At 46.2% G+C, this 12,933-nt stretch overlaps 1 protein-coding gene across 1 annotated transcript; it reads left to right on the top strand.

Moving 5' to 3' along the window:
- Positions 1-8,203: 8,203 nt before the first annotated feature.
- Rsrp1 (arginine and serine rich protein 1) lies at positions 8,204-12,366 on the top strand. Its single transcript, XM_057785510.1, has 5 exons — positions 8,204-8,378; positions 8,497-9,070; positions 10,272-10,414; positions 11,753-11,836; positions 11,961-12,366. Exons 2-5 carry the CDS (start codon positions 8,557-8,559, stop codon positions 12,075-12,077), a joined length of 858 nt encoding a protein of 285 aa, XP_057641493.1. The 5' UTR covers positions 8,204-8,378; positions 8,497-8,556; the 3' UTR covers positions 12,078-12,366.
- Positions 12,367-12,933: the final 567 nt, after the last annotated feature.

Genomic DNA, 12,933 nt, shown 5'->3' with positions numbered 1-12,933 from the left:
CAGAGAGCCATATCCCCAGCTCAAAGAGATCCCTTCGCCTCTGCCTTTTCTGTTTAGCTCTGGCTGTCCTAGAACTCCCTCTTTAGTCGAGGCTGTCCTTGAACTCACAGAGTTCTGCCTGTGTACTGATCTGTCCTGAGTGCTGGGATTAAAGACATGTGCCACCACCGCTTGGTGAAAGATAGATTTTTTTTTTTTTTTTTTTTTTGGTTTTTCGAGACAGGGTTTCTCTGTGGTTTTGGAGCCTATCCTGGAACTAGCTCTTGTAGACCAGGCTGGTCTCGAACTCACAGAGATCCGCCTGCCTCTGCCTCCCGAGTGCTGGGATTAAAGGCGTGCGCCACCACCGCCCGGCTGAAAGATAGATTTTAATGAAAACTTTTAAAAGAATTTTTAACCAACTCTTACTAAAACGTCTATGAAACCAAGGAGCAGAAGGAAGAGCATCAACCCCTTTTCTCTTCGTGTTGTCTCTATTCCTTTTGACCTTTCTTTACTTGCTGTATTAGTTACTTTGCGGTTGCTGTGATAAAATACCATGTTCAATTCGATTTATAGAAGAGAAAGGTTAATTTGGCTTATAGAGGGATGAGTCTATCATGGGGGTGGGTGACAGTAAGTGGCAGGCGTAGTGACTTGAGCCAGACGTTGAGAGCTTACATCTTAAAATTTTTGATCACAAGCCTGAGGCAGAGCTAGCGAACTTGGAATGGGGCAAGGCTTTGTAATCTCACACTCCACCTATAGGGCCAGCAAGTCATACGGGAACCATGCAGGTTTTTAATGGCCCCTGCCAGGGACCAGGCCTTAGTTTTAGTTTACTGGAACTGGCTGGAGCTGAGCAAGCAGTTTTTGGGAATCTGCAATGCAGAGGCAACCAGAGGGCACCCCACAACCTGTGTAAGCTTAAGATAACTAAAGATCGCTTTTTCCACCCTGTAGCTGAAAAGCTCCTAACCACTGAGCCACCATCAATGCTATAGCAACCGTAAACTGCTTAGAGCCACCAATCAATCTCCGGACTAATTTCTCCTCCCTGGAATTCCCCTAACCCAGTTTAAAAAGAGCCTATGAGCTTCTCTCAGGGTCTCCTTCCGTGTGCCACCCCAACATGCTGGAATTAATGAAGTGTTCTTGTTTATTGCAGACATGACTTCTGGTCTTTTCTTGGGGGCTTCTCTTGGACCCTAACACACCCCCAGTCATATGCTTTCTCCAGTAAGGCTGCCCCACCTAAACACCCAAATAGTGCCACTAACTGGGAACCAAATATTCAAGTGCCCAAGACTGTGGGGGACATTTCTCATTCTGTTGTGCAGACCACCACCACTGAAAGATTTCAGTCTGTGTGCATGGTGCGACAAGAAACCCTAAAGAAAGCTGTGGTGTGCAGCACCCAGAAAGAGAGCTGTACATAGGTCAAGCATCCTACAGGCCTGACTGGCTGATAACTTCTATGACTGGAGAGCTGCAGTGTGGCAGAGGCGTGGCCAAAGTATTCTGGATTATCTTTAGCCCCCTAAAGAGCCACTTATTGCCATCCCTGTGTTTAACTAGCATTCTCGTGACTAGCACTTAAAATCCTCTTCCGAGTATTCAAAGACGAGTTTCAGCTCCACCTGGTCACCCCTGCTCTTGAGGTGGCCTATTAGAATTGTCAACCATCTTTGTAGTTCTGCCATCCATTTCTCTGCCTGTTTGTACGTCTGAACCCTGGCCTGCCCTTCACCTTCACAGCCTCTGTGGTCTCCTCATCCCTTCCCTGGGGCTCTCCACCCAGTCCTGAGCTCTGCTCAGCTTGGAACCTCAGTGCCAGCAGACCTCCTCCGGGTTTTATCTTATCGCCACAGAGATGTTCTGCCTCCCTATCAGCCTTCTGCTCATCTCTTATTTGACGGCTCTCAAATGCCTTGGACTCAGGACCTCTTTAACTCTCCGTGGGCATTCTGAAGCCTAAATATACACACATATAGATTTACTGTGTGCCGTGTCTCTGAGAGTTAATCTTAGTAGTGAAGATTGCCGTAAAGGAGCCTGTGTTCAGGCCTGGGGAGGTAGCTCAGTTGCTCCTTGGCAGATAGCTGCCAGTGAAACTGACACAGCATGTGAACATTATTATTCCACAAGTTCTGACAGTCTGAAAAGGTCTAATGGGGGGGCTGGAGAGTTGGCTCAGAGATTAAGAGCATTGGACTTCCAGAGGTCCTGAGTTCAAATCCCAGCAACTACATGCTGGCTCAAAACTATCTGTAATGAGATCTGGTACTCTCTTGTAGTGTGCAAGCAGAACACTATATATAATATTTTCTTAAAAAGAAAAGGTGGGGGCTGGAGAGATGGCTCAGAGGTTAAGAGAATTGCCTGCTCTTCCAAAGGTCCTGAGTTCAATTCCCAGCAACCACATGGTGGCTCACAACCATCTGTAATGGGGTCTGATGCCCTCTTCTGGCCTGCAGGCATACACACAGACCGAATATTGTATACATAATAAATAAATAAATAAATAAATAAATAAATAAATAAATAAATATTAAAAAAAAAAGAAAAGAAAAGGTGGGGCTGGAGAGATGGCTCAGAGGTTAAGAGAATTGCCTGCTCTTCCAAAGGTCCTGAGTTCAATTCCCAGCAACCACATGGTGGCTCACAACCATCTGTAATGGGGTCTGATGCCCTCTTCTGGCCTGCAGGCATACACACAGACCGAATATTGTATACATAATAAATAAATAAATAAATATTAAAAAAAAAAGAAAAGAAAAGGTGGGGCTGGAGAGATGGCTCAGAGGTTAAGAGAATTGCCTGCTCTTCCAAAGGTCCTGAGTTCAATTCCCAGCAACTACATGGTGGCTCACAACCATCTGTAATGGGGTCTGATGCCCTCTTCTGGCCTGCAGGCATACACACAGACCGAATATTGTATACATAATAAATAAATAAATAAATATTAAAAAAAAAAAAAAAGAAAAGAAAAGGTGGGGCTGGAGAGATGGCTCAGAGGTTAAGAGCATTGGCTGCTCTTCCAGAGGTCCTGAGTTCAAGTCCCAGCTACCACATGGTAGCTCACACCATTTGTAATGAGATTTGGTACCCTCTACTGGCGTATAGGCACTTGTGCAGGCAAAATACTGTGTACATTTTATATATATATATTTATATGAAAAGATTATATATCTGAAAAGGTGTAATATGTCCATCTGTGCTTCTGACATAGTGCACTTACATCACAATGGCAAATGTGCTGCTGTAACTTTGAGACTAGCCTCAACCACATAACTTTCAGAGCAGTCCACACTTCAGCATGAGATCCTCCCCACCCCCTTCTCTCTTTCTAATTAAAAATGTGTGTCTGAGCTATGCGTGGCGATGCTTTAGTACTAGCACTCGGGAGGCAGTGGAAGTTGGATTTATTTGAGTTTGAAGCCAGCGGGTCTACAAAGTAAGACAGCCAGGGCCACACAGAAAAACTTAGTCTTGGCCGGGCGGTGGCGGCGCACGCCTTTAATCCCAGCACTCGGGAGGCAGAGGCAGGCGGATCTCTGTGAGTTCGAGACCAGCCTGGTCTACAAGAGCTAGTTCCAGGACAGGCTCCAAAACCACAGAGAAACCCTGTCTCAAAAAAAGAAAAGAAAAAAAAGGGGCTGGAGAGATGGCTCAGTGGTTAAGAGCATTGCCTGCTCTTCCAAAGGACCTGAGTTCAATTCCCAGCAACCACATGGTGGCTTACAACCATCTGTAATGAGGTCTGGTGTCCTCTTCTAACCTTCAGGCATATATGCAAACAGAGTATTGTATCCATAATAAATAAATATTTTTTATTTTTATTTATTTATTTATTTATTTATTTATTTATTTATTTATTTTTGGTTTTTCGAGACAGGGTTTCTCTGTAGCTTTGGTGCCTATCCTGGAACTAGCTCTTGTAGACCAGGCTGGCCTCGAACTCCCAGAGATCCGCCTGCCTCTGCCTCCCGAGTGCTGGGATTAAAGGCGTGCGCCACCACTGCCCGGCAAAACTTAGTCTTGAAAAAAACCAAATAAAAATAAAATTAAAATGTGTGTCTAGTGTCCTCAGAGGTCAGAAGTGTCCTCAGATCCCCAGACACTGCAGTTACAGATTGCTCTGAGCCACCGTGTGGATACTGGGGACTGAACCTGGGTCCCTTGGAGAAGCAGCAGGTGTTGGGAACTGCTGAGCCGGCTTTGCAGCATCACCCCCCTACTGCAGGACTTGGTAAAGTCGGGGTAGTGCACTGCTCCTCTCGGGTGCCTCTCAGCTTTGTCCTGAGCACCTAGCAACTCTAAATTTATGTTAAAATTCCTCTAATAGGTGCTGCCTCCCATTCAAATTGGCTCTTTCCTGTAGGAAAGTCAAGGATCCAGCTTCATCTGTGTGGAGGTCTCTGAATAGATTTAATCAGTCTGCTCCATCCCTGGATGCCCTGGGGTGACAAGAGTTGCACTGGCAGCTTTAATTCTGGTCAACTATCCTGAGCACAAAGACACCAGCATTCTATATTTCTATATGTGGGGGATGGGAGGATCCTGTTTCCCACTACTTCAAGGTTCTCTTGACACCTAGAATTCTTTTTTTTTTTTTTTTTCTCGAGACAGGGTTTCTGCGTAGCTTTTTGGTTCCTGTCCTGGAACTAGCTCTTGTAGACCAGGCTGGCCTCGAACTCCCAGAGATCCGCCTGCCTTTGCCTCCCGAGTGCTGGGATTAAAGGCCACCACCGCACAGCGACACCTAGAATTCTTATAGTAATTCTTTCGTTTGAGACACACTCTAATGACACCCAGACTGGCTTTGAGTTCACTATGACATTGAATTTCCGATTTTCCTATTTCCACCTCCCAAGTGCTGGGATTTCAGGTATGTGCCACCAGGTCTGGACATTTCAGGTGCGCACTTGACATTCTGAATACTCTGCAAAGTCTCCTACAGCCTCTTTCCTACTCACAAGCAGGAGCCTAGGACTGTAGTAGGAATTCTAATTGTTCTTAATAATAAAAACCCGGAGTCTGATATTAGGCGGAGAAAGCTGAGAGATCAAAGCAGCAGTGCAGCCAGCCACTAGAGTTCTTACCGGTGCTCAGACCAAACAGGTGATCCTGTCATCAGATTGCATCATCTGATTGCAACTGTCTCCACCAAACCTCAGACTGCACTGAGCTTCTGTCTCCTCCTGCCTTGTATTCCTCTCTCCATCCAGCCTTCCTAGTGCTGTCTCCACCTTCCTAGGGTTGGGATTAAAGGTGTGGGATCCCAAATGCTGAGATCACCTTCGTGTGAGCTCTGTTTTACTTTAAGACAGATTCAATCTCATGTATCCCAGGGTGGCCTTGAGTTAACAGTGATTCGAGCTGTCTGCCTCTGTCTCCCAGAGTCCTGGGATGGGATTAAAGATGTGTGCCACCACTGCCTGGCCTCCAATGGCTTGGCTCTCACTCCGATCTTCAGGCAAGCCTCCTTTGTTAAAACACAAAATACCCGTACAATTTGGGACCAAATCATAAGCAGTTTCCCTCCTTTCCCCACCACACTTCCCCATTAGTAAATTGTGAAATAGGTTTCTGTCTACCCACACAGCTTCCTGAGAAGAGTCAGCAAAAGCCCCTGGTGGGCAGGTGTCTAAGGAGCACTCAGAGAATCCTACTGCCTCCGCCTCAGCTGGGATTACGGGTGAGGGCCACCAGCACAAGATGAGAAAGAAACATTTCCTAGAAATTGGGTATTGGGATTACAAGGAGTGCACCACTATTCCACAGCCTTTTTTTTTTTTTTTTTTTTTTTTTTTTTTGTATTTTCGAGACAGGGTTTCTCCATAGCTTTTGGTTCCTGTCCTGGAACTAGCTCCTGTAGACCAGGCTGGCCTCGAACTCCCAGAGATCCGCTTGCCTTTGCCTCCCGAGTGCTGGGATTAAAGGCGTGTGCCACCACCGCCCGGCTCCACAGCCTTTGTAAGCGTTTTAATTTATAGGTTATGGGTGTCTTGTGTTGTGGGGTATCCACCAGAGAAGACTACTCAGACATGGGTTTAAGCCACTACAAAGTCTTTATTAGCCAGCTGGTGACTACACTGGGGCCTTGTGGACTTTTAAACACAAAAGCCATGTCTTGGGTTGACACACTTCAGTTAGCAAGAACAGTTAGCCAGAATCAGAACTCCAGAAGCAAAAAAAAAAAAAAAAAAGCAAGATTAGTATATTTAGAGACTTCCCCAGAATTTTGACAGATCAGATCTTTGTTTTTGTTTTGGCAGGTGGTGCTCTCTACATGCTGAATTTTACAGCCGGAACGGTGCTTCCATTTTGGAGTTAGTTGTACTAAGGTCTGGGGCCCTGTTACATTTTGCCTGTATCCATGTCTGTATCATGTGTATGTGTTGCTGTGGGGCTCATCCCTGGAACTGAAATTACAGATTGCCATGAGTCACCATGTCGGTAAAACAGTGTTCTTTACTGCTGAGCAATTTCTCTAGTTCCTGTAGTTTGAGAATTTTTACTATTGTAAGGGTATGTGTGTGAGGGCTTTTGGAGGTCAGGGGACAACTTTTGGGTGTCAGTTCTTTCCTTTCACCTTGGGTGGGATTAAGCTCAAATTGTATTTTTTTCTGTTTGGTTTTCTGAGACAGGGTTTCTCTGTAGCTTTGGAGCCTGGCCTGGAACTAGCTCTAGTAGACCAGGCTGGCCTCGAACTCACAGAGATCTGCCTGCCTCTGCCTCCTGTGCCACCTTCGCCTGGCTCAAGCCGCCAGCTTTACACCAGCTTTACACTCTTACTGCTGAGCTATCTTGGTGGTCTCAGTAAGTTGTTTATTTCTTCAATTTCCCTGTACATCTGGGAAGCGGGAAGCAGACACGAACAAGAGAGGAGTCTTTGCTTCTTTCATTTCCCTCTAAAAGCCACAGCTTTTGTAAAATCCTGCTTAATTTCCAAGAGTATTAATTCTCTATATTGAAGTTGTTATTTCATGCAATGTTCCTTTACCCACAATTTTCAAGGTCACTGCTATGCTTTATGACAATGAATGTTTGAAATTGACCTGGAAATATTTAACGCCCTGTGTTAATCACACTTTTTTTAGTACAGACCTATTAGGCTACGGCAACGGCTCATTAAGAGCGCTTTCGCTGTGTTACAGAGCCCACGGGCTGGGGTCCCAGCACCGGCGGCATGCTTGGTGGCCCACAATTGCCTGGAACTCTGACTCCAAGTGATCTGACTTCTCTTCTGATCTTTGTGGTTTCCTAAAAGCAACATGTAGCAGAAGTACTCAGGCGCACATAAATCACACACACACACACGACTTATAAACTATTCTTACTTCTCAAAGGACAACTGTGGTTGTCTTGGAATTTCTATCTCGACTTCAATTACCTTTGCTAGCTAAAACACGGAAGTTAAAGCATCCTTTCTATATTAAAACTTCATTTTGGTAGCCAGGTGGTGGTGGCGCAGGCCCTTAATCTCAACACTCGGGAGGCAGAGGCAGGTGGATCACTGAGTTCGAGGCCAGCCTGGTCTACAGAGTTCCAGGAGAGCGAGGTCTGTGACAGAGAAACCCTGTCTTGAAAAACCAAAACCAAACCAGAACATAAAAACCAACTGGGGCCTTGTCATGTCCTCTCCCAAGCTCCTAAGCAAAACGTCAGGCACGACTGTGTGTCTATGGGCGGGTCGCCGGGTTCTTCCGTGTCCCAGATCCAGATCGAGCTGTTGAGCCTCTAAATAGCCTGCGACCCCGCCTTTCCCCGAATTTCCCTGTACATTGGGGAGGGTGGAACAACCAAAAAAAAAAAAAAAAAAAAGCAAAACAAAACAAGAAAACAAGGGCGTGGTGGCAAAGGCGGGTAAATCTAGTACAGGGAAGGCAGGGACAGGAGGATTGCAGTCCGAGGCCTGGTTGCGCTACATAGCTAGCTCCTGTCTCGAAAAAACAAAACTCAAAACCAAACAATTATGCACCCCACAAACAAACAAAAATCCTGAAAAAATCCCAAATTCTCAAAAATACCCGGATGTCGAAGGCCCGGATGGAGTGGGGTGGGGGTGGGGTGGCGTAATGGCCTCGATGCGCATGCGCGTCTCGAAGGCGTAGCCCGAAGTCGCCAGCCGAGCGCGCCCGTCGAGTGGCGATTGGACGAGAGGAGAGCCCTCCCCACCGCGCTGATGTTTGTGCGCATGCTCCGCGCTGGCTTTTAGTATTTTCGACACTGACGTCGGCGCTGGGTTTAGTTCGCGTCCGGAATTCGGAGGTGGAGGTTACCTGGTCTTTGATCTGTAGAGACGGGAACCCTGCCGCCTTCGGTCCCTGATCCGAGAGGAAGGTGCCCACTAGGCTTTTCTCTCGTCTTTGCGAGCGCGTCCCCGTTTTGAGGTGAGCAGCGTGGCGCGGTCGCCGGTGGTTGGTGGGGGGGGGGGGAAGAGGACGCAGCCTCGCGCACGCGCACCGCGCGCTTCCGCCTCCGGGAGGGATTGACCCTTGCCCTTTGCAGTCGTTCCTAGACGCCGTTGCGTTTGCGGAAGGAGCCCGATTCGGAGGAAGGAAGTCCGCGATGTCCAAGTACGTGAACGACATGTGGCCCGGCTCCCCGCAGGAGAAAGCCTTGTCCTCGGACTCGGGCCGCTCCAGCCACCCGTCGTCGCGCTCCCGCAGCCGCTCTTCGTCCCGCAGCTCCAGCCGCTCGTCGTCGCGCAGCCATAGCCAGCCGCGGCGGAGCAGGAGGTCGCGGTCCCGGTCCCGCAGGCGCCACCAGCGCAAGTACAGGCGCTACTCGCGATCGTACTCACGCAGCCGTTCCCGGTCCCGCGGCCGCCACTACTACCGAGACAGCGGTTACGGGCGGCCGCGGAGGTACCACCAATCTCCGTCGCCCTACCGGTCCCGGAGCAGGTCGCACTCCCGCGGGAGGTCCTATCACAGGAGGTCGTACTACGCGATCACGCGCGGGCGGCGCTACTACGGCTTCGGCCGCACGGTGTACCCCGAGGATCGCCCCAGGTGGAGGGAAAGATCCCGAACCCGGTCGCGCAGCAGGAGCAGAACCCCCTTCCGCCTGAGTGAGAAAGGTGGGTCTCAGTGTCACTTTGACGTTTGTGCCCTTGGGTCCTGGGAACTGAAGTCGGGACGCTGTCATTCAGCCACCTCCCCCAGCCCTCCCTCCCTGTAGTTCTTTTCCACAGTGTGGTGTGAGTCGGCCGCGGAGTCAGGTGGTTGAGCAGTTTAGCTGGGTTTCGTAAGATTATACTCGGAATCTCTTAACATGCTAGGCGGGCGCTCTTCCCGCGTGTTTACTTTGGTGCCAGAAGGTTGAGATTTCTTGGAGGGAAAGAGGAGAATTTATAGCTGGTGAATAGTCAGAACGTAGATTTGCACACTTTGAACCTTAAGAGTAAAGTCCAAGCCCGGTGTAGTGGTACAGTAATTGCCTGAATTAAAGTTCCCTTATGGCCCTGCTGGCCCAAAGAGAGGAGTCTCACTTTCCTCCTAGGTGGCTGTTTTATTTTATTTTATTTTTATTTTATTTATTTTTATTTATTTATTTATTTTTTTGGTTTTTCGAGACAGGGTTTCTCTGTGGCTTTGGAACCTGTCCTGGAACTAGCTCTGTAGACCAGGCTGGTCTCGAACTCACAGAGATCCGCCTGCCTCTGCCTCCCGAGTGCTGGGATTAAAGGCGTGCGCCACCGTCGCCCGGCTAAGGTGGCTGTTTTATTATGGTCTTTAAAATATTAACATGACTTAGTTTAAGTTGGGGAAAACTCAGAACGTTTTTCAGACGACAATCTGAAAAAAAAATGGGTTTTGTCCACTTTTTTTGTCAGCTGGCTTCTTAATTTAATACATGAGTGTTAATACGTCAAGATTAGTTTAGTAGTAGATGTAATAGGGCTAAAGTTACCAAAGCCCCAGTTCACAGAAGTGCTTGAAGAAGGGACAAAATGTGCTGTTTTTTAGAACAGTTAGCTGTAGCCAGTTGGGAGGCAGAGGCAGGCAGACGTGTGAGTTTGAGGCCAGCCTGGTCTACAAAGTTCAAAACAGCTAGGACTGTTAAAGCAGAAACCCTATCTCGAAAAAGTAAGAGGGGGGAAAAATAACCAACCTAGTTTTTGAGGTTATTTGGGGAGCTAGTTTTTTTCCCCCTCAAGATAAAATTGTGATTTTGTTTTCTTAGCAAAAGGAAAACATTATTGTTTCAGAAAAACGCTTAATTTGTTATTTTGAGCCTTAAGGAGCCTTTGCGGATAACGAATGTCTTAATGCCCTTAGATCGAATGGAGCTGCTAGAAATTGCAAAAGCCAATGCAGCCAAAGCTCTTGGGACAGCCAACTTTGACTTGCCAGCGAGTCTCCGGACAGTGGCCAAGGGAGCAAGCGGAGCAGCTGTGTCAAGCAGTGGTACAAAGACAGAGGTAGGTGTCTTCAAAAGGCTGCTGCCGACAGATCCCGTTACCTACCCTTGGCTAGTTTACTGTGGACAGCCCTCCTGGGCCGTCTTCTGTCTCATTTGCCCAGAACAAAACCGACCTTAACCCGTCAAGTGCTAGAAAATCTCACAGGGATCTGAGAGATGAACTTGCTTTCGTTCTGACACTGTGTTTTTCCATAATAGTAAAACCTCTGACTATGTCATTGGTACTACTCTGTCTTTTCTTACTCTGTCTAGTCTTTAGAGACTGGAGTGTTCTAGCTTTCATTTACAGCATTTTGTTCCCAAAAGTCTGTGCTTAGTATACAGTACAGTTTATCTGCTTTATTTCTGTCTTATAGAAATCATGAATGTGGTCTCCAGACAATGAGGAAGAAAATCTGTTGGTAATTGATCATGGGTTAAAATGCCAAGAGTTATGTTCAGAGACTAAAGCTTAGCTTTTGTTGAAGGTAGTCCACGTGCATGTTAGAGATTTGGGCTAGGGCTCTTGTGTAAGGCAGTTCAGCCGGGATGCTCTGTGTACTGGTGGGGCATCTCTGCTCTAGATGTCCCCTTCATAATGTATGCAATATATTGCAGATGTTTTGAGAGATTACAGAAGAAGAGGCCTGCTTCACTTGCAGATAAGTTTATTACGATTCTCCAGAATTACAAAGTGCACTGGCACATTGCACTGTCCTTACAAGTTAATTTGTATGAAATCTAAATCTTAGAATTGAAAGTTTGGGGATGTACCTCAGTTGGTCTAGGATGCACAGCACCTGGGGTTAGTTCCCAGCACAGTGTAAACTGGCTGCAGTGCCCCATACCTGTGGTCCCAGCACTTGGGAGACAGAATTGTTCAAGGTCATCCTTGGCTATATAGCGAATTAAGAGGCGAGCCAGAGGTCTCAAAAAATTGTTTTATAGAAATTTAAGGTAAAAGTTAATAGTACAATGAAGATGGTTTGTCTTATTGCTGCGACCATGGGGTCTGCCTATTATTTGCTTAGGCAAGTACCCAAGAGGTTCTTCTTGAGATAATTGAGGCACACTCTCTCTGTCTATGCAGATGCCTCCATTCTTTTGACAAAGCATTTTCTATTTTGTTTACTCAAAATGAGTGGTATCCACCACAGGAATTGGTTCCTGGGGAACTGTGGCTCCTTCTAAGGCAATTTTGTTAAGTAGAAACAACTTTTTGTTGTCTAGCTTGTTAACAGTGGCAATAGGTGGAATTTGGTTTGTGTCTCTACAGCTGCATTTGTGTGCAATTGTGCTGCTTTTCATACGATGCTCAGAATCTAAGGCTATGTTTAAAAATTCTTTGCCCCTCTAGCATTCAGAAAAGCAAGCTGAAGATGGAACTAAAAATCTCAGTGAGAAATCTTCCGCACACAGAAACATAGCCTTCAGCTCTAATGTAAGTGTACCCAACCACACATTTGTGAAAATTGCTTCTAGGGTGCTATTTTACTGTGTAGGCGTTTTTAAATTTTTTTTTTCTGTTTTCTGTGAGAAGTTGACTTTAATTTATTGTCTTGCAGAATTCCATAGCAAAGCCACTCCAGAAAACAGCTAAAACTGCTGCTGAAGAGACATCATCAGGATCACCAAAAATAGATAAGAAAAAAAGTCCTTATGGACTGTGGATACCTGTTTAAAGGACAACTAAGGGTTGGGGTTCCCTAAAACTGCACTTTACTGAGAGAGAGTTCATGTCCTCCAGCATTAGCCTGAAAATCCTGGCAGTAAATGTGATTAAAAGCCATTACAGAAAGACAGTTGAGGTTTCTCTTGAAGATGGACCAGAGAATTGCGTAGACGTGGGAGTCTTATGTATATACTTGTAAGTATTGTATAGTATTACATATATACATGGGTGAATTTTGTAAGACAGTTGAAAACTGTATTTTGTATATTTGTTAATAAACTTTTTATTATTTGTCTTGATTTCATGAATATTATTAAATGGCTCTACTAATGTAGAAACCTTTCTAATCCAAATCCGAGTCTGAACAGACAATACAAGGTTATTATTATTCCATGTGATGACTTTGTGTGGTGGGTACGGGAGGCTGGTCTTTATTTAGTTTAAATGTGTATCCCTGACTATCTGTAGATCAGATGGCCCAAATCAAACTTAACCCACTTGTCTCTGCCTCTTGAGTGTTAGGTTTTCCTAAGTGTAGTCTGAGGGTGGTAGGAATCATAAGTCTGAGGGTTAAATGCCAAAACCTTCCTGTGCCTGAGAGATGTTCAGTGGTTAAGTACGATAGTTGTATGTGGTACAGTGACTTAATGCATGCAAACCACTCATACACATAACTTTTTCTTTCCTTTCTGTTTTTTCTTTTTTTAAATAGGGATTCTCTAAACAGTCCTGGCTATCCTGGAACTTAATTTGTAGATCAGGCTGGCTTAGAACTCAAAGTGGTCCATCTCCACCTGCCTCTTGTGTCTTTAAGTGCTGGTATATTGATGTGTGCCACCATCACCTGGCTATACATACTCTTTTCT

This window comes from Chionomys nivalis, chromosome 11 (assembly GCF_950005125.1).
Source record: "Chionomys nivalis chromosome 11, mChiNiv1.1, whole genome shotgun sequence".
NCBI classification, from domain to species: Eukaryota; Metazoa; Chordata; class Mammalia; order Rodentia; family Cricetidae; genus Chionomys; species Chionomys nivalis.
This window is presented reverse-complemented; position numbering and strand designations above follow the sequence as displayed.

Coding starts and splice junctions, on each gene's coding strand:
- Rsrp1 (XM_057785510.1), top strand. CDS start 8,557: ATGTCCAAGTACGTGAACGACATGTGGCCCGGCTCCCCGCAGGAGAAA. Junction 9,071..10,271: donor CTTCCGCCTGAGTGAGAAAG/GTGGGTCTCAGT, acceptor TAATGCCCTTAG/ATCGAATGGAGCTGCTAGAA. Junction 10,415..11,752: donor GCAGTGGTACAAAGACAGAG/GTAGGTGTCTTC, acceptor TTGCCCCTCTAG/CATTCAGAAAAGCAAGCTGA.